General features: G+C 37.6%; 1 protein-coding gene across 2 annotated transcripts in view; it reads left to right on the top strand.

Annotated features, from left to right (window-relative positions):
- Positions 1-22,297, top strand: part of RNGTT (RNA guanylyltransferase and 5'-phosphatase) — a 132,426-nt gene that overhangs the window by 54,781 nt on the left and 55,348 nt on the right. The window contains exons 10-11 of one of the 2 annotated variants that reach the window (XM_007421783.4): positions 2,097-2,168; positions 15,908-16,072. In XM_007421783.4, coding sequence (XP_007421845.1) covers positions 2,097-2,168; positions 15,908-16,072 — 237 coding nt within the window. The remainder of the gene's footprint in view (positions 1-2,096; positions 2,169-15,907; positions 16,073-22,297) is intronic. The other variant, XM_088138398.1, reaches the window with a different exon arrangement.

Genomic DNA, 22,297 nt, shown 5'->3' with positions numbered 1-22,297 from the left:
TTGTAGTAATCTTTGGTGAAATAGCAAGTAAATGCATCAATAAACATTTTGAAGGGAATATAATCCATTAGCCTTAAAATGACACTGAACTCTTAACTGTTTGTTATTTTGGATGCTTGAGAAGTGCAGAAGTGGAGATAAGGCACAAGGAAGAGGAGTCACCAATGTGATGATATACCAAGTCATTCTTAGTGAACTTGTTTATCGCTAAGCAAATGCAGATTACTTATGTGCACTAGGAATTTTCTCTAATTTCACTAAACTGTGACAAGCAAATAGGCCAAGCATGAAGGAGTGAATATAAACATAAATATCCATATTTTGATATAAGACCTCCATCTTTCAGTTGTTTCACAAGCACAGAGCTCGTGGCCTTAAGTTTGGGGAAATTTGTCCTTTATTTAAAACTGGGCTTTCCCGTATCCATTCAGGTTAAGACATACTTAGTGTTCTTTATGATGCCTTTATCTCATCCTTGGACTTGTTAATGCCACAAAACAAGTTTTCTTAATGCTGCAAGTTGTGATAGATCATTATTAACGAACCATGCCTCTGCCACATTACTCACCAGTGAAAAAGTTGAAATTGGTCCTGGGCAAGAGATCCTGCTATATTTTTATTCCACTATGGAACATTTATTTTGCAAAAATGCCCTGCTGTTAGACCAATATGTATCTACAGATAATTTCTTGTGCTGATTTAACTCTTGAGTATTTTAGGCATGTTTGTTTATTTATTTGACCTACAGTATATTCCACCTTTCCTCCAGGAGCTCAAGGCAGGGCATTTTTCTTCATTTTGTCCCTACAATAACAGTGTGGTCAGATCGATTGTGGAGAGAGAGAGAGAGAGAGAGAGAGACCCAAAGTCATCAAACAGACTTGGACTTGGTCCAACACCTTGACCATATACCACATGCTCTCTTTAATTAAATGAGCCATGATATATTTTTTAAAATCTTTAATCACCTTCACTTTATATGATTTCAGTTGGGTTTTTTTTAAACTGACAAGCAGTAATGAGATCTCTTACCCAATCTATCTCTTTACTGCTATAGCTTTCAATCCAATGATGCTCAATATCTCTTCTTTCAGATTTCCTGCCCTATCTCTTCCCAGGATCAATGACTTCAGTGCAGTGGGAGTTGTTTTTCTTTCAGAAGTGTTTTTTCAACCTAGAAGATAAAAAAGACCCCCCCCCTCCCAAATCAGACATGTAAAAATAAATTAGAGGCTATAAAAGCTGCTGTAGCACAGGTGTAAAAGTCTCAACAGGAATCTTAGGCTTGGGAGACTTTTGTTATTTAATATTGGCCTGAATAAAAATTGTTTTTACTTAGTACATTCAAAACCCTATTCAAATAAGGATTAGTTCTAAATGCACACTGATTAAAATACCAAGATGCTTATTAAAGATATCACTTCGCAACTAAAACTATTAGTTGTTCAGTATTCTTCATTGGCAGTTCAGAGCACCACTCAAATAACCCAAATGTACTACCCTGCCACAAAAAAAATAGTCATTTTTTTTTGTTTGCTTAGCAACACAATGGTGACAACAGAAGTCTTCATAGAGGCTCTTGTTCTCAGTTATTGCCCTTAAGCTTAGCAATGCTCCTAGTGCTGGGTTTTACTGATTTCATGCTAATGAGAGCTATAACAAAGAATATGCTATTCAGATGAATGTATAGCTGTAGCTCTGCCACAGAATGACAATATCTTGATATAATCTTTATAAGTTCCCAGTTTCAGTTATTTTCTGCTAGGGGTTATAACAGGGGTTAAATAATGGATCTGCTTTTCAAAAGGTAGACCTAAAATGTTGATAGTGTAAACTGTATCCTTGAAGATAAAAAGAAATAATATTCTAAGGAAGCTGCTACATTTAACTTCTATTTGTTGATTCCATTTTCTTCCCAGCTGTCTCTGTCACTTTCCTTCTTGATTTTGACAAAAGACAAAAATACACAAATCAACCATGTTGAAAACAGTGGCTAGTATAAAATAATGTTTTAACTAAAATCAATTGTTGAACTGTTGGCAAAGTTGTTGAATGAATATTAACATCCTGTTTTGCTTTTTTTTTTTTTTTTTAAGGAAATGATAATTGACAAGGTAAATGGTCAAGTTGTTCCTCGGTACTTGATATATGACATAATAAAATTCAGTGTAAGTATATTATATTTTTATTAACTCAATTGACTAAGGAACTTATAGCTTTTAGAAGGGAGGACTATTTTTTAATAAATATAGATAAACCAAAGAAGTGCTCCTGGGCAGCACACAAGAATGCATAAAATGAAATAATATATCACACCACTCAAATGACACAAAACACGTAATAGACTGCCATATTTAGTGGTAACATAGAATGCACTTTCAAATATGTTTACAGTGGTTTGAATGAGTGAGCTGTGCTGAGCTCTAAAGTTAGCCCAAGTTTTTCTGAAAGTTCTTGAAGAATTCCATTAGGACAAAATCCTGATTTTATAAAAAAAAAGTGGGGTGGGGTGGGGTGGGGTAGGAAACTGATGAGGAGGAGCTGCAGGTGTAACAGGAAATCATTTTTTACATAGACAGTGTTTAGGGAACTTGGGAAATACAGTTAGCTTTGCCTTATTGAATTGAGAGAGAACAGTAGATTTTCTGAATGAACTTCCAGGCATAGGTTTAGAATAGAAGGAAAGGGAAATCTTGGCTTACGCACTTAAACTGTGCCAGTGTATTGTTCTCTGTTCTGTGTGTTCCTTTATTTTGAGCCCATTGTTGTTTCTGCCTCCCATTGCTGTTTCCTGCATACTCAGTTTTTAATTCAGTAAATTATTATTTTTTATTGATAAGTCATTTGCTTCACTGCTAAAGCATGGTTTTTCCTATTGTTGCAAAAGATTCTACAAAAAGCTATGTAGAAGATATAAAGCTACTGATAAGATGTTGTAGAAGTTGGTGGACTGAAGATGCAAAAGTCTGTTTGATTCAGTAACAAGGAAGAAAGGTCTAGGATGGCAGGATAGACCTTATTAATAAGGAAAATATGCTATCAGTGGTTGAAATTAGTAATGTTTGAGTCAAAATATTTTAGATTACTTTGAATTCAGTGGAAATCTCTAGAGGGACTTTACTAGGCAGTCTTGTGGTTCCAATTGAAGGACAGCTTCAGCCAATATGTTATCAGCAGAAGCAGAAGCAAGACTTTGTGGGGGAAAGCTGTAAAGATTTGTTAAAGTCAACAAACTGTCTTTATGCTAAAGGTTTAATTGCAAAAATAGTTTAACTGTAATATTTGACTTGGCAAGAAGTGACATACAGTGGGGCAAAAAAGTATTTAGTCAGCCACCAATTGTGCAAGTTCTCCCACTTAAAAAGATGAGAGAGGCCTGTAATTTTCATCATAGGTATACCTCAACTATGAGAGACAAAATGGGGGAAAAAATCCAGAAAATCACATTGTCTGATTTTTAAAGAATTTATTTGCAAATCATGGTGGAAAATAAGTATTTGGTCAATATCAAAAGTTCATCTCAATACTTTGTTATATATCCTTTGTTGGCAATGACAGAGGTCAAACGTTTTCTGTAAGTCTTCACAAGGTTTTCACACACTGTTGCTGGTATTTTGGCCCATTCCTCCATGCAGATCTCCTCTAGAGCAGTGATGTTTTGGGGCTGTCGCTGGGCAACACGGACTTTCAACTCCCTCCAAAGGTTTTCCATGGGGTTGAGATCTGGAGACTGGCTAGGCCACTCCAGGACCTTGAAATGCTTCTTACGAAGCCACTCCTTCGTTGCCCGGGCGGTGTGTTTGGGATCATTGTCATGCTGAAAGACCCAGCCACGTTTCATCTTCAATGCCCTTGCTGATGGAAGGAGATGTTCACTCAAAATCTCACAATACATGGCCCCATTCATTCTTTCCTTTACACGGATCAGTCGTCCTGGTCCCTTTGCAGAAAAACAGCCCCAAAGCATGATGTTTCCATCCCCATGCTTCACAGTAGGTATGGTGTTCTTTGGATGCAACTCAGCATTCTCTCTCCTCCAAACACGACGAGTTGAGTTTAGACCAAAACATTCTACTTTGGTTTCATCTGACCATATGACATTCTCCCAATCCTCTTCTGGATCATCCAAATGCTCTCTAGCAAACTTCAGACGGGCCCAGACATGTACTGGCTTAAGCAGGGGGACACGTCTGGCACTGCAGGATTTGAGTCCCTGGCGGCATAGTGTGTTACTGATGGTAGCCTTTGTTACTTTGGTCCCAGCTCTCTGCAGGTCATTCACTAGGTCCCCCGTGTGGTTCTGGGATTTTTGCTCACCGTTCTTGTGATCATTTTGACCCCATGGGGTGAGATCTTGCGTGGAGCCCCAGATCAAGGGAGATTATCAGTGGTCTTGTATGACTTCCATTTTCTAATTATTGCTCCCACAGTTGATTTCTTCACACCAAGCTGCTTGCCTATTGCAGATTCAGTCTTCCCAGCCTGGTGCAGGTCTACAATTTTGTTTCTGGTGTCCTTCGACAGCTCTTTGGTCTTGGCCATAGTGAAGTTTGGAGTGTGACTGTTTGAGGTTGTGGACAGGTGTCTTTTATACTGATAACAAGGTCAAACAGGTGCCATTACTACAGGTAATGAGTGGAGGACAGAGGAGCCTCTTAAAGAAGTAGTGACAGGTCTGTGAGAGCCAGACATCTTGCTTGTTTGTAGGTGACCAAATACTTATTTTCCACCATGATTTGCAAATAAATTCTTTAAAAATCAGACAATGTGATTTTCTGGATTTTTTCCCCCATTTTGTCTCTCATAGTTGAGGTATACCTATGATGAAAATTACAGGCCTCTCTCATCTTTTCAAGTGGGAGAACTTGCACAATTGGTGGCTGACTAAATAGTTTTTTGCCCCACTGTAGTTAGGCAGAGACCCAGTTTGGTCTAGTGACTTAAGGCACCAAGTTAGAAACCAGGAGACTGTGAGTTCTAGTTGTGCCTTAGACACAAAGCAAGCAGGCAAGGGCAACCCACTTCCGAAAATGCTGTCAAGAAAACTTCAGGGACTTGTCCAGGCAGTCACCAGGAGTCAATGATGACTTGAGGCGCGCACGCATACACACACATACGTTACGTGCTTGAATAATGGTGAACTTGGGATTATTAGCTCCATCTTCTTCTTCTTTGACATTTATACAAGGTGGAGTTTTAAAACATAAGCTTTTGTTATTATGTCTAAACCTGGGAGAACTGTGGTTCATATGTTTTATTTAGGAGGTTAGGTTAGTTAATTTAGAGTTATATGACTCTAAACTATTTGCCCAAGTGAAACTGTACTTAAATGACATGGGTTCTTCTCTCTTTATTTAAAGACTAAGAGCTGTAAGATGCCAGGAAAGCAATAAGATTTTTAAAGCAAAAAATATGTTCACAATACCAGAAAAAAAGTTGAGGCCAGGCTGATCATTATCCTGGTGTGCTGTATTTGCAAAGAGGGAAATGCTCATGGTCCTCTTACTGATAATAAGGCCAGACTGTTTGCTACCCTTATAAGGCAGCTGATATGAATGGAACAATGTTCCGCAAGACCAAGCTGCCCTCCCCCTTGCAGTAGTGTTCTTCCTAGAAGATAAAAAGTGTCATTGCCCATGACCCTTGATTCTCTGTCAATAGAAAGCAGCTTCCTCTTTGTAATAATGGAAAAATGAGATTAAAAGCTAGTCAAAACAACTGGTCTAAAGATTTTGGGGATTGGGGAGTACAACTACTTTAGTAGTTCCTTAATGCTCTGAGAGAGGAAATAAAAAGTACTATTCAAAATGCGAACAGATATTTTTCTTAGACATGCTCTGTCTAAATGCAAATTGGATACTTCGATGTTAAATAATGGGAAGAAATGTAATTCTCTTTACAGGAGGTCAGACAAATTAATCTGGGGCATTCTGGCCTTAAAATCAAAGTCTGAGTTGATAATTTAGTCAGTACATGATGAATTAATTTACCCATTTCCTGTTCATATCATTTCTACAATAGGTGTCAGAAAATTCAATTGCTTCCATCATCTTTAAAAAAAAACTTCAAAAATCTGAAACCCAAGTTTCTTAATGTAGACACTGTTAAGAAAAGAATTGTGAGGAAAGGAATTATGATTTGATTTATTCTTAAAAAGACATACTTTGAAATCCACTGGAATACTATTACTTATCTAACAATATTTGTGTAGTTGCGGTGGCATTTAAAAGTACTAAAGCTTTTATCTAGAGGTGTATATCCAAATCACTTAAGAGAGATATATGATCATTCCATTATGTATTACAACCAAGGTCCTTAAAGCCAGATCCTAGGATCTAGGATATTGGTTTAAGCATCTTGTTAGGCATGTACAGGTGAAACTCAAAAAATTAGAATATCGTGCAAATGTTCATTTATGTCAGTAAGGCAACTCAAAAGGTGAAACCAATATATGAGATAGACTCATTACATGCAAAGCGAGACATGTCAAGCCTTACTTTGGTATAATTGTGATGATTATGGCGTACAGCTTATGAAAACCCCAAATTCACAGTCTCAGAAAATTAGAATATTACATGACATCAATAACACAAGGATTGGAAATAAAACAATATCGGACCTCTGCAAAGTATAAGGATGCATATGTACTCAGTACAGTGGTACCTCGGGATACGAACTTAATCCGTTCCGTGACTCTGGTTGCAACTCGAGTTGGTCTCAAGTCGAGGTAAAGTTTCCCATAAGGTTCAATGTAAATCCGGTTAATCCATTCCGCCCTCCGAATTTGGTCGCAACCCGAGGCAAATTTCCCCATAGGGTTCAATGTAAATCCGGTTAATCCGTTCCACCCTCCGCCCGAATTTGGTCGCAACCCGAGGCAATTTTCTCTTCAGAGCCTTACTCCTGCCAAGCCTGCTCTGCATTTTCTTTGGAGCCATGCTAACACGCACACCAAAAACCTTCGCAAAACACCACAAAACACACAAGCCTCACCGAATGTCTCCTTGCTACCGTGACCTCGCCCACAGGAAGCCGCGACCATGTGGCAGCAGGGAAAATGGCCGCGGATCCGGTTCGTAAGTCGAGGCGAGTTTGTAACCTGAGGTAAATTTTTCCTGCCGAAGCTGGTCGCAACCCGAAATGTTCGTTAGTAGAGGCGTTCATAACCCGAGGTACCACTGTACTTGGTTTGGGCCCCTTTTGCAACAATGACTGCCGCAGTGCGGCATGGCATGGATGCTATCAGCCTGTGGCACTGCTGAGGTGTTGTGGAAGACTAGGATGCTTCAATAGCGACCTTCAACTCCGCTGCATTGTTCAGTCTCATGTCCCTCATCTTTCTCTTGGCAATGCTCCATAGATTCTCTATGGGGTTCAGGTCAGGCGAGTTTGCTGGCCAATCAAGCACAGTAATCCCATGGTCATTGAACCAGGTTTTGGTACTTTTGGCAGTGTGGGCAGGTGCCAAGTCCTGCTGGAAAATCAAGTCAGCATCCCCATAAAGCTCGTCTGCGGAAGGAAGCATGAAGTGCTCCAAAATCTCCTGGTAGACAGCTGCGTTGACCCTGGACTTAATGAAGCACAGTGGACCAACACCAGCAGATGACATGGCTCCCCAAATCAACAGAGACTGTGGAAACTTCACACTGGACTTCAAGCATCGTGCATTGTGTGCCTCTCCATTCTTCCTCCAGACTCTGGGTCCTTGGTTCCCAAATGAGATGCAAAAGTTGCTCTCATCAGAAAAGAGGACTTTGGACCACCGGGCAACAGACCAGTTCTTTTTTTCTGTATCCCAGGTAAGACGCTTCTGACGTTGTTTGTTGTTCAGGAGCGGCTTGACAAGAGGAATACGACATTTGAAGCCCATGTCCAGGATCCGTCTGTGTGTGGTGGCTCTTGATGCACTAACTCCAGCCTCAGTCCACTCCTTGTGAAAGTCCCCAACACTTTTGAATGGCCTTTTCCTGACAATCCTCTCCAGGCTGCGGTCATCCCTGCTGCTTGTGCACCTTTTTCTACCACACTTTTCCCTTCCACATAACCTTCTATTGATGTGCTTTGATACAGCACTTTGGGAACATCCAACTTCTTTTGCAATTACCTTTTGGGGCTTTCCCTCCTTATGGAGGGTGTCAATGATGGTTTTCTGCACAACTGTCAGGTCAGCAGTTTTTCCCATGCTTGTGATTCCTACTGAACCAGCCTGAGAGACCATTTAAAGGCTCAGGAACCCTTTGCAGGTGTTATGGATTCATTAGCTGATTAGAGTGGGACACTTTGAGCCTAGAATATTGAACCTTTTCACACTATTCTAATTTTCTGAGATTGTGAATTTGGAGTTTTCATGAGCTGTACGCCATAATCATCACAATTATACCAAAGTAAGGCTTGACATATCTCGCTTTGCATGTAATGCGTCTATCTCATATATTGGTTTCACCTTTTGAGTTGCCTTACTGACATAAGTGAACATTTGCACAATATTCTAATTTTTCGAGTTTCACCTGTAACCTGCATGCCAAACTGCAGACTTGAGATTCACAATCCACATCATTTGGAGTGAGATAGTTCCTTGTGAAGTACAGTGAAATTCACTTTACCCCTTCCTCTGCTAGATATAGAAAAAAATGCCTTAGGGTAGAAGTCTGTGAAGAAAGGCTGGGTATAAAACAGGGTTTTCCAGCATCTAAAATTATTGGGCTTGTTTGATAAACCAGTTAGGAATCTTAACCAGATGAGCTAATTCCACTTTATTGTAAGGTTACATTGACAGAATCCTGCAAGTCTGAAAGTACAATTCTCTCTCCCCCTCCTCGTCTCCTTTACTGCCCGAGAAACTAGGGAGAGTCTCTTCTGAGCCTTTTGCCCTGCCCATTATCCAGCTGTGGGCTATGCTGTCTCTTATCTTGGCAGAATCTCTTGGCCCAGTCTCCCAAGGTTTTCCCACATACTATTATAAGAACAGCCTCTGATTAATACTGAACATCTTCAAGAAACTAGAGAAGTCCAGGAAATTAAAGTAAAATCTATTCAGGAGATTTTCTCTATCTATAGACATAGTTAAATACATGTAGCCAAGAGTTTTTGTTAGGTTTCTGATCTGGGTTTTCTGGGTTGTGCTAACTCTTATTTTCTTTATTTTTCTGTACAAGTTATAGCACTGAGTGTTTGATTTTGGCATTCATTCATATAGCAGACAATGATCATGAAAATACAGATTTTCTTTTAAAGAATCTTCTTGGGATCTGTAATATTTTGATCTGTTTTCTTGTGTTCTTTAATATTTTGGGCGAAGGGCTCTTTATTTGTAGCAGACCAGAGCCACCTTGCGGTCTGTTTAATGTCTTGTGTTGTCTTTCCCCTTCCCGTCCCTCCCCTCCCTTCCTTCTGCCTGCTTTTGGCTAATTTTGCCATGTTAAAAATGCCAACTTAAAAATGGTCAGGTATTGGAAATTTGGAATACTTAGGTGGAATGACTTCTTGGAAACATCCTATTTGAAGACTAAGCTTTCCTTTCCTAGATAAATGAGGGGGCTGCTAAGAATAGCAAAAGCTGTAGAAAAAAAAATAGGCAGGAGTTGCAGTTGACTGCAAGTTGTACTAAAAAGTGTGAATGCTTTTGAAAATTAGTCTGTTTGGGAGGGGCTGTTTGCTGAGTGACTTTTTGCTCTTTTTGTAACATTTAAATAGAGCGTCTCTTATTTTTCTTTCATCCTCTGTCCAGTTATCCTTCCCCTTTATATTACCTCCATCCAGTTTTGTTCCGCTATGTCTCTACCCCTTCCAGCTATCACTCCTGTTGTCCATTTCCATTATGTTTTTTCTGTTTGATGCTTGAAAGAAGGGGGTGAGGAATGTATGCATGTGTATATATGAATGTTTCTATGGGTGATAGAGAATTATTTATTTATTTAGAAGGGACTCGATTTATTTTATTTTATTTTATTTTATTTTTTATTTATTTTATTTATTTAATCATATTTTAGAGGCACAATTTAAATTAGTAGTCATTCACTCAACTTATTTTTATCCTGGCCAGGGACCTTTTTGAAATGCACCTTTTGGCAGATATAGACTTATACCTATACACACATGCACACACAGAGGCACACACACACATAGAAATACACATGTATGCAGACACACAAATATGTCATGTGCCCATGTTCGTTGGGGAGAGGAAGGACTGATTTTAGCTAAAGTTGGCAACCCTAGTGGGAAAGCTAGAGATTTCACAGGACTTTTATCTGTGTTACACTGCTTTTCCTGTTAATGTGTTTTTTGAGGGGTGGGGGAGCTCATAAAATTGGGATTGTCTTTCTTCTGGGGAGATACAATAGGTACCATTCACTGAGAAGACACATCCTTCCCTAAATGGATGGGTTTCTGTGCTGATGATTGACTGATGGTTCTGGCAGCTGTTCTCAACCACAATTACAACTTGGCCTGAGGGTGACTTTCTTGAGTTGCCTCCCTGCCCTGTTTACATTGCTCCTCTCTGGTCTTTGCTGTATTGTGGGAATTGTGCCATTGACCATAAGGCCTGTATCTAGTCTTCCCCATACAGTGTCCACCTTGTGATCCTATAATCCCTGAGACTTTCCCAGGAATAATACTCTAAATATTTTATTTTTTATGTTTCAGTAATATTTTGTTGCTAGTAAAGTATTAGTGATTGTTTCAAATGAACTGTGAAATTAAGCAAATTAAAGTGATTGTGTCTCACATTTAAATTTAAGCTAAAATCTAATATCCTGTAAAATGATATACTGTGCAACCTCAATTTAATGGACCCCCCCTTTAGCAGACTTTAGATAGAGTACATCAAACTTCCATTTATATGAGGTGGTTAAGGTAAATTAATTTTACTGTAATCTTATGACATCTGTGGTGATTGATGTTGTTGTTGTTGTTTGTTGTTTAGTCGTTAAGTCGTGTCCGACTCTTCGTGACCCCATGAACCATATTGCGCCAGGCCTTCCTGTCCTTCACTGCCTCCCTGAGTTTGCTCAGTTTCATGCTCATTGCTTCAGTGATGCTATCTAACCATCTCATCCTCTGCCGTCCTCTTCTCCTTTTGCCTTCAATCTTTCCCAGCATCAGGGTCTTCTCCAAAGAGATCTCTCTTCGCATTAGGTGACCAAAATATCTGAGCTTGAGCTTCATTATTGATCCTTCCAATGAGCAATCAGGGTTGATTTCCTTTAAGATTGACTGGTTTGACCTCCTAGCAGTCCAGGGGACTCTCAAGAGTCTTCTCCAGCACCACAGTTCAAAGGCATCAATTCTTCGGCGCTCGGCCTTTTTTATGGTCCAGCTCTCACAGCCATACATTACTACTGGAGATTGATGTTGTTTATGCCAATTATGTAAATGACCATGACAATGTACTTTCATGTTGGATGGATACTAGAGAATAATGGACAACTTCTTCCCACATATGGTCCAATATTAAGAATTAATTGACTATTGCTTTGTCACCTTGGACAAAACTTACCATGTTAGAGTTTATAAACTATGATATAGAATATTTGAGTGTGGTCTGAGTTTTTGATTTAATTTTTGAATTTCAGGCCCTTATGCATTTAGTATTGGCACAAAATGATCTTCAGTTTTTCAGCAACTATATGAGAGATATTGACTTCCTCTTATTAACCAATATAAGGCACCATGAGTGTACAAGGTTTTGGGTCAAGGAATTACATATGAGGTGTTTTGTTTCATATGGGCAAAGTGGATGTGGTCAAGCAGTCACATATAAAGTAAAATCCACTATATTAAATGTTAATTAATTAATTAATTAAATGTTAATTAATCAGGCATCATCATCAGCTAAAGTGAACAAAAAGCCTTCACTTGAAAAAAAATGCTCCCAGTAAAGATTGGGTAGGGGCAGAGGAATTAAAATATTCCTTTAGTGTGAGAAAGGCTTATTTTATTTCCATTCTTAATTTTCTATTACTGAATCAGTTATTGAACTACAAATTGACTGGTCCTCTTGATAAACAACCAGTGGCCTCTGGGCCATATGTGATAGTCAAACATGTGGTAGTTGAAACTTGACAGGAAATGCACGAAACATATACTATAAACTTTAAGTAGACTTCAAAAGAAAAAGAAATATCTAGCCCTTTTCCAACAAAGCCAAGAAAATCATGGCTGTTCCCACATAAATGCTGTGACCCTGTTTGCTCTGCATTATTGTCCTACTGGTAAACCAAGGAAGCACTGAATGCGGCTCTCAGCCACAAACAGGTGGCTTACTTTACTTTGAATAACTTGTTCAGGTTTTCAGTGAAAGATTCTATCAGAATGATTTGGGAAGCTCCATTATGTCATGTCTGCTGAATCATTTCTGTCCACATTTTTCCTTATGCTCTGAAATTACTCAGAAAAATTGGTGAGATTTACTTTTGCAAAAGCCATAGGGATTCCTCTTCAACAGAAGTTGTGCATCTAAAGGCTTAATGAATGAATACATATATACATACATATTCACCAATTAATCCAAAACAGATACACCTAGCCTGTAATTTCATGGGTCCTCCTAGACTTCTTTAAAACTCTGGTATCAAAACTGCTGCTTCCAGTTCTTTGGTAAAAGTTAAATATTTTGATTAGAAGACTAACCATTTTTACTTTTGAATTATTTAAATACTCTCAAGTGGAGACCATCTGGACCTGATGATTTAACCTTCTGTCTGTATGCATGTGTGTGTGTATAGCCAGCTTCTGTATTTGAATACACACACACACGCACACACATGCATGCTCTTATATACATTGCCTTATAATATTTGTAGCCCTCAATTTAATTAGCTGTGCTATTTGTAGAAACCCAAATTCATTATTTAAAGGTCAACATTAAGTAATTAAACTTAAAATGAAATCTGGTATTACAGTGGGGCAAGAAAGTATTTAGTCAGCCACCAATTGTGCAAGTTCTCCCACTTAAAAAGATGACAGAGGCCTGTAATTTTCATCATAGGTATACCTCAACTATGAGAGACAAAATGGGGGGGGGGAATCCAGAAAATCACATTGTCTGATTTTTAAAGAAGTTATTTGCAAATCATGGTGGAAAATAAGTATTTGGTCACCTACAAACAAGCAAGATGTCTGGCTCTCACAGACCTGTAACTACTTCTTTAAGAGGCTCCTCTGTCCTCCACTCGTTACCTGTAGTAATGGCACCTGTTTGACCTTGTTATCAGTATAAAAGACACCTGTCCACAACCTCAAACAGTCACACTCCAAACTTCACTATGGCCAAGACCAAAGAGCTGTCGAAGGACACCAGAAACAAAATTGTAGACCTGCACCAGGCTGGGAAGACTGAATCTGCAATAGGCAAGCAGCTTGGTGTGAAGAAATCAACTGTGGGAGCAATAATTAGAAAATGGAAGTCATACAAGACCACTGATAATCTCCCTTGATCTGGGGCTCCACGCAAGATCTCACCCCATGGGGTCAAAATGATCACAAGAACGGTGAGCAAAAATCCCAGAACCACACGGGGGGACCTAGTGAATGACCTGCAGAGAGCTGGGACCAAAGTAACAAAGGCTACCATCAGTAACACACTATGCCGCCAGGGACTCAAATCCTGCAGTGCCAGACGTGTCCCCCTGCTTAAGCCAGTACATGTCTGGGCCCGTCTGAAGTTTGCTAGAGAGCATTTGGATGATCCAGAAGAGGATTGGGAGAATGTCATATGGTCAGATGAAACCAAAGTAGAACGTTTTGGTCTAAACTCAACTCGTCGTGTTTGGAGGAGAGAGAATGCTGAGTTGCATCCAAAGAACACCATACCTACTGTGAAGCATGGGGATGGAAACATCATGCTTTGGGGCTGTTTTTCTGCAAAGGGACCAGGACGACTGATCCGTGTAAAGGAAAGAATGAATGGGGCCATGTATTGTGAGATTTTGAGTGAACATCTCCTTCCATCAGCAAGGGCATTGAAGATGAAACGTGGCTGGGTCTTTCAGCATGACAATGATCCCAAACACACCGCCCGGGCAACGAAGGAGTGGCTTCGTAAGAAGCATTTCAAGGTCCTGGAGTGGCCTAGCCAGTCTCCAGATCTCAACCCCATGGAAAACCTTTGGAGGGAGTTGAAAGTCCGTGTTGCCCAGCGACAGCCCCAAAACATCACTGCTCTAGAGGAGATCTGCATGGAGGAATGGGCCAAAATACCAGCAACAGTGTGTGAAAACCTTGTGAAGACTTACAGAAAACGTTTGACCTCTGTCATTGCCAACAAAGGATATATAACAAAGTATTGAGATGAACTTTGGATATTGACCAAATACTTATTTTCCACCATGATTTGCAAATAAATTCTTTAAAAATCAGACAATGTGATTTTCTGGATTTTTCCCCCCATTTTGTCTTTCATAGTTGAGGTATACCTATGATGAAAATTACAGGCCTCTCTCATCTTTTTAAGTGGGAGAACTTGCACAATTGGTGGCTAACTAAATACTTTTTTGCCCCACTGTAAATACATTTTAATGTGCTGAATCATTATGTCATGTCATGCAAGAAATGTATTTAGATTACTTGGTTTGGATGGTAAGCTTATGTCATTTTTATCAAATGTGTTACCTTTTTATGACCATATATTTAAGATAATACTTTCAAGTAGAAAAAAGTTTACATATCTGTCTTAGTAAGGAAACTTTTGTACTGAGATGTAAAACTTCTTAATACTGTATGTAAGTGGTAATGGCTATCTTGGTTCATTGGTTTGGAAGGAAGCAGTCTGGGGAAACGCGGGAATATAGTGGGACAGGCATTTCTAGCAGGTGCTTTTAAAGGGTCTAGGTAATAAGGAAAGTGTGACCTACTTCAGGGAAAAAAGGATGTAGTTTTTGAAGGAAAGGGTTTGAATTGTCAGGTTATCTGTTTGGTCAGAGTGACTGATTACATTTGCTGTTTTTTGCTGGAATTTCTTGACAAGGACAATTATTGCACTCCATGCTGTTTGTAGCAAATTATTTTAGACTCTGCCTGCAAACCATATGGGTGATTGCACCCCTTTCTCTTCATAAGTTGTGTTATCCTGTGAGGTTCTTTCTTACAGTTTTATTGGCTTTATCTAAGGTTTGTTGAGACCCATAAATACACTTGTGTGCAAATTGAGCAGGGATAGAAGAATGCTTTTATTGTTAGTCGCCAATACATCTCTGCGTCAATTGACATTCATTTTTTTGTAATAATGAATGTCACTGTAATAAACAGACTACAATGCATTATCCACCAGTGTGTTACACCTTACTGGGCGAGTGAAAGCCTTTTTAATTGGTGGCATTCATGCAGCAAAAGAAGTATTATAGATTGGTGGGGGGAAAAAACAAAGTGAAGGAGAATAAAATTGAACTGATGGGAGAACAAGCTTATATCAGTAAAATGGAGGGAATGTGGAACACTATTGATAGTTTAAGGAGGGGAGTGCTAGAGGCTTTAGAGCTAGAGAGGAGTGAACATGGACTGAATACATATACTTATCGATGACTAAAAAGAGAGGAGAGGTAATGAAAATGGAATACAGAGAAATCTGTAGGAAAAGCTTTGCAAAATCAGGATTGTGCTACTGGGCATAAAAAGAAAAGGAGACAGTTAATAAAATATACGTTAGATTTGTCCACAGTTTGAAGTGTCCTCTTAAATCAATAAATATAAAAATGTTTTCAGAGTGATCTGAACTCTGAAAGAAAAAGAGATGTGGTCTTGCCTCCCTTCCAGACATTCTTTTCATTACTAATCTTATCTCTACAGCAAAATTATGGCAATATTAGAGAATCGTTGTTGAGTTAAACACTTAAGTGATATTTTGATGCATATCAGTTAATTTTTATAAATTGTATATTCATGGACTTCTGATATTCTAATTTGGCAGGGACAACCAGTTGGAGACTGTGATTTTAATATTCGTCTGTCATGTATAGAAAAAGAGATTATATTTCCACGACATGATAAAATGAAGAATGGTCAAATTGACAAAGCACAAGAACCTTTTAGTGTTCGTAACAAACCATTTTTTGACATCCACGTTGCAAAAAAGGTAAAAATACTCTTGATATCTTCTGAATAGTAATTTTCTTAGCACATACCTCTTAAAGCCTTACAAGACTTTCCTGAATTTAAACATATGCTATCCAAAGGGTGTATGCATGCGTGCATGTATGTAAAAATAGCTTTTCAATAGATTCCAGCTTCTGATTATGTTTGGTCTTTTCTGTCCTCAGAAAAGTGCAGGACAAAATCAGGGTTGTGGCATGCAATTGAGTCAGGATTTGACCCATGTCATCTCTTAATGAATAGCATTGCAAGTTATTTTCTGAGAAGATGTTTCTTTTTTCTTTGCCAAATTCTCAAAGAAGAAATAAAGGGCCAAAGAATAAAGCCATACATAGGAGAGTATGAAGGAGGACATCTAAAATGTCCTTTAGTGAATACTTTAATGTTAGCAGGTTCCTAGGTTGGGAAATAGCGAAGATAAATGTTTTTTTAAAAATTGTCTTCTTATTGAAGCTTGATTTTAGGGCAGGAATCAGGTCTGGAAAGATTGAACATGGGCCTCTGATGTGTATTAGGGATATGGCCTGCTGCTGGCCTAATGACCCCGTTAATCAAGAGACATGCCATATCAATGTACTGCTTCACTTGCTTTTAACCTTTTCCTTAAAAAAAATCTGTACTAGTATGTGGTGGTTTGCATTTGTCCTCATTTATTTGTTTTCACTATAATATACTTTTAAAAAATTAAATTACTGTTCTATTGATACTTGTAAGTTCATGTATAAAACATAACCTACTATTATATCATTCACTAAATGTCAGTCTGGAAAACTCATCAACATGGGCATACAGCTTTGCTGTATCATTTCAACTGGTAAATGCTTGAATGAATAAAAGAGCTTTTCAGCCTGAAACTAAACTCATCAGACAAGCAATAAACCTTTCAGTTAATGGAATCACGAAGTCTTAATACACAAAATTTGGATGTTTTGTGTTCTATAACAGAAGTATTCTTTCATTTTCCATTTTTTTCTTTCTGTGTTAGTAACAGCTATGATTATAGTACCTATACCAAAGTGTCTTTTATAGTCAATATGACAATATATTTTCAGTGGTCATTAGCTTTCCAAATCTAATCTGGAAAATGTCCTGTCCTATAATATGCTAAACTTAATTAATAAATGAGAAATTATAATAACTGATGATTTCTAACATTAAATATATTCAAGTTGGACCTCCAATAAATTTATTTATTAAGTATTATATTGCCATGGCAAATAGTTACATTGTGTAAAGTGCTTCTGTTGTGTTTCATTTAGTTAGACATGCCTTTTCCAGGAGATTCCATTCTTTTATCCCAGGGTAAACCCTTTTGATGAGTAGACTTTCATTCCGGAATTCTCAGCATTAGCCATGCTGACTGGAAATGAGTGAGTTGAAACTATAGATCTCAAGGGTACCCAGTGAGGGGAAAACCACTTTATCTTAATTTTCTTATTATCAGTCAGTGTTCATAGTCTTTGAGGGTCTACAGTTTTTATTGGATAGTTCTGAAGGTTCTTCCTTTTTTTTGCTCCATATTTTTGGGCTTCTGTGAACTTTAGATTTTGCTGACGTCAACTTGTAGGCAGATGTGCTATTTAGCTGAATAAGCCTGGGTTTTCTTCTGAACCTCAGCAACAGAGGGAATGATAAGAACTTCAGAGTAAACAACAGTGATCAGTGGCATTTTAATATTGAATCCTTTAGTGGAGTCTGTTTAATCAAAGTGCATTGTACAATTGATCTTCTGTCTTTCTCATGGAAATGCTGCCTGATCATGAGCCACATAATTAATAGTGAGCAAGTTGAATTTTGTGCTCAGATTTAAAGATTGCCACTTTATATAATTATTCTTTAGTAAGCATAAGGCACTTTCTTATTATTTATTACTGCAACTGCAGATTTCTATCTTTTGCTGCACATTTATAAACCCATTTAGGAAGAATGTATGACAGTCAATTTTAGTTAGCTTATATTTTTAGAGGCTAACAGAAGAAAAAAGTGTAAGGGACATGAGACTTGAGGGAGAGAGAATGATTTACCCTTCCAAACAGGTTGGATCTGCCTTCTGTTCCTGCATTTAATATTTCTGTAGTTATTTTCTGAAGTTCTGCTTATCTCTAGAAAGTAACCACATTTAATATTGTGCTGCTTTCCAACCTCTTATCCTAGCAGAGTAGGGGGAGTTTTGAAATAATGATATTTCAGAGTTCAAATTAATAATCATTAGTATAGGATGGATTAGTACTTTGCCATTGTAAAATGAAAATGTGTTAAACACTGAATAGAACAAAAAATACATGAGAAGAGACAAGAAGAAATGTGTGTTTACTGAACTCATTGACTTCTATAGCTAGAGAGAGAAACAGTTGACACCATTTGGAGTTATTACTTTGCCAAAATCATGACATCCTTCCTTTGTTTTATTTTCAGTTTTCTTTTTATTTTCTAAGCCATCAGTAAGACTGAATCACCTCACCTATATCAGCCCTGTATTTCCTTCCAGAATTAACACTGCATTATTTTCTCTGCCTTTTCCCAGCTCCATCTGTTCATTCTCATTTTTCCCTTATTTGTCACTATCTTCTACTGTTGTCTCTCCTCCCTATGCCTTCTCTGTTTCACATTGTCATTTCTGCTATCTCCATTTTCTGTAGAAATCTTGGAAAATGTAGCAATATTCATTTCTTCTGCTTTTATTATTAATCTGATCACTATTCTCTTCCTTGTTATTTCACTATTTTGTTTTTTTCTATGCACTATAAGAACTTGTTTCTTAATTTCAAGTCATGCTATGAAACATGATCCTGACTGAATCATGATTAACACTCACTGAGAGTGACACTTCCAGTTCCAAACCAAAATAAAATATACTAGAACTGAGAGGTTTCCACGCTGATGAACTGCACATAGATTTTTTTGTATTACTGGGATCTGCCCCCACTGCTGTTTCTTCCTAGTTGCCCTCCAGCTGCTACTGTTTCTCTCACACACCATTCCTTCATTTCCTTTCTTAACAGCTGTCCATGCCACTCCTCCTTTTGTGACTTGAACAATAAACTATATAGTTGCAATCTACTGACTTTTTGCTTTTTTGGAATACTGCAGATAGGTTGTCAGTTCTTCAGGCTGAAAATAAGCATTGATAGTTGCTTATACAGTTTCACTGATGAGTAATTGAAGCCAAACAGATTCCATTACACACTGTTTCTTTCTTATTTATGAGGTAACCATTTAAAGAAAAAAAGAAGCATGCAAGTCAATTTGGTGTGATATTCTAGTAATTCAGGTTAGGCAACAGGACAGCATTACTTACTGAGTCAATAGTGATCTCAATATAACTTAGGATATTTAAAATTTTAAGCCAGTGTAACAATCAGTCAGCAAGGTAGCTTTTTTTTGGTGTTTTGTTTGCAATATTCAAATAAGCATTTAGCTTATGCTTTGAACGAGTTGACCAAATTAGGGTAATTTGCAGATTAAATCCATAAAGAACCCCCACCCCAAAAATATTTCTTTTAGTATTTAATGACCAAATAATAAAAGAAAAAATAATATAATTCATTCTTATTACATAATTTAACAAGATACTCATTCATATAATAATATAATATTATATAATATTCATTCTTGTTACATAATTTACTGTACCTAGATTTATTCATTTTAAACTGAACATTTAGTATAATTAAAAATATAGAATAAGAAAATGTATAATGCTTTGCACAAATTCTAATGAAGGCAATTAGGTATTTCATGTTAGTGCAAATAGATGCAAAACTCTGTATTGCATACCTTTATTTACCCAGCCTATCTTGCTTCCATTTCTCCTTCTTTCCATAGCTTGCTTTTATGTTAGTTCAGCATTTATGTCAAGACTGACACAAGCTTGACTGACACTAACTAGAATTACCCTAGTAGTGGCCACCCATATCACAAAAAGAACCATGTTTGTCATTAACCATGTTTATGCCATTGTAACACAAAATGGTGATGAAATCTACCTTGGAAGTGAGGGAGAATTAACATGTGGTGTCAACATAAGAAGGTACTTGAGCCTCAGCTTTGTAGATTATGATTTGCAAGTTGGCTTAATTGTTTCACTGTACTTTAAAGCCCTCACTGAATGCCATGTCCATCTCCTCAGCTTTTAACATGCATATTAGGGCTTGTTGCCTTATAATTTAAGCATATATGGAAAGCAAATCATGTTTGTGTACAGTATGATTCCAAAGGCGACCAAGTGCTATTTTCATGGGCTCCAGTACTATTTTACAAAGGTGCTTTCAATCTTAACCTGTACCAGTTGGTGCTGTTGCATAGATTAGCATATTAAATGGATTTAAAAGCATGTCTTAAAAATTTTAGATATGATATCTCACTGTCATTTTTCTCATTAATGGAATGGAAATGGAAAATTTAGCATTGCTTGTTCTGTCTCTTTGAAAGGTAGAAAATGTAATTTTTTTGGTGGGGGGAGGATAATTATTCCCTGAATCAGTAATTAGTCTACATATATCAGGAGAAACGAATATGTGGTAATTAGTTACTTGAACTGAACCATTGAGAAAGAAGGGCTAAATAAAATGCTACTTTTCATATGCTCTAATAAGATGAGTCAGAACAAAGCCCATCTAGTTTATTAATTTGGTCTGAAAATCACACATTTTTTTTTAGTGCTCTGTCTGGCATGGATTAGGCTGCCTTTCCCTTTGCCATTCATGTCTAGCTCTGAGCAGGCAAGCTCTCTTTCCCCTTTTGTATGCACCCTGAGTAACTGTGACTATATGGCTGCACTGTTCATCAGTGAGAAGGGGGAGCTTGCTCTTCTTCTTGTTGGCTTTAAAGAGCAGCAGCAGCGGCACATGCAATGGTGATGATGGTGACAACATGGTTGGAAGATTTGTGCAAGCCTCTCCATCTCAAAGAAAAGGTATTAGGAACAGGGAGGTATGAAGTACAGTAGGCCCAGCAGTGGCCCTGGTCAGATTTCTAGTTGTCGCATTGGTAATTGAATGATCAGCTTGGTCAAATTCAGTCTATGTGGAAGATGATGGATATTCTCATGTGTACATTTAGCCATTGTGGAGGAATATTCTAGTAAGCAGTGAAGTGGGAGAATGGGAAATGTTAAAATACAAATTGGGTGAGGAGGAAGGTTGACTTCAATCCCATATTCTTTCTCCATTCTCCATTTCATTTTCAGCTCTTTAGGATAAAATAAGTTTGAAAAGTATTGGGCAAAGTATTTTTTTAATCACTTCTCCATAATTTAGAGTAGGATTTATAGTGAATTAGCATCTTTGAATTCTTTGACTAGGAATGCACTGTAAGATTTGCAATATTTAATAGAGGTGCACCACTTTTCAGTAGACAGACCTTGCATAGACTTTTCATACAAAATGGATTTTGTAGAAGAACTTACATTTCATCCTGATGATTGTGTCTAAATGTTTTACTCTTTTAATGGATTTTGTAAGCCACCCAGACTCTTCCAGAGTATGTGGCCATATTAAATTGAATAAATTACATTAAGTGTGAAAATACTTGTTTCTGAAACTATACAACAGTGTCCAATCACTTAAATATAACACAAAGATAGAATCTGACATTTTAAATAGAAATCCTCTTTGGACCCATAGGTTTCTTGTTTTAATACCTGTTTCACAAAAGACAAACTGATGAAATATCAGATATATAATTTGGCAAGAAACCAAATAAAAGGTAGAGGTAATATCTAAAACCCCAGAGCTTATTTATTTATATATTTTGCTGATTAGTAAACTTGGGATGCAGAAAATGTTTTCTTTGAAATAATGCTTCATGTTCTTAAGAACTTAATTTCCTTTTGAAGTTTGTTCTAGCATGGTAAAATCAGTTTAAATGTGGGTTTTTTATATATTTGAATGGCACTCAGAGCTAGGGAATTTATGAAAGATTTATGCTTTTCAAAGAGTATTTCTATGATATACTATACCTTTCCTAAATGTATTAATGTGTATGTACTGTCAAATTAAGCATTCACATATTCTTAATATAGCTTTGAGGTTATTATTTTGAATGTATTAAATATGAGTTAGTTTGCAGTTTTTTTCTGGGTTTAGGCATGACTTGTGAATTCAGTCCTTGTTGTCAAGAAGCTGAAGCTATGTGATAAAAAATGTTACAGTCTAAAAAAGAATCCAGGTCTTCTTGTTATTTTAGTTGCAATCTTGTATTCTCTCGC

The sequence above is a fragment of the Python bivittatus genome, unplaced genomic scaffold (assembly GCF_059951505.1).
Source record: "Python bivittatus isolate LINGU-HERP-01145 unplaced genomic scaffold, Pbiv_v1 ctg000020_np1212, whole genome shotgun sequence".
In the NCBI taxonomy this organism is placed as follows: domain Eukaryota; kingdom Metazoa; phylum Chordata; class Lepidosauria; order Squamata; family Pythonidae; genus Python; species Python bivittatus.
The sequence above is the reverse complement of the archived record's forward strand: the minus strand, read 5'-3'. Positions and strand labels throughout refer to the sequence as shown.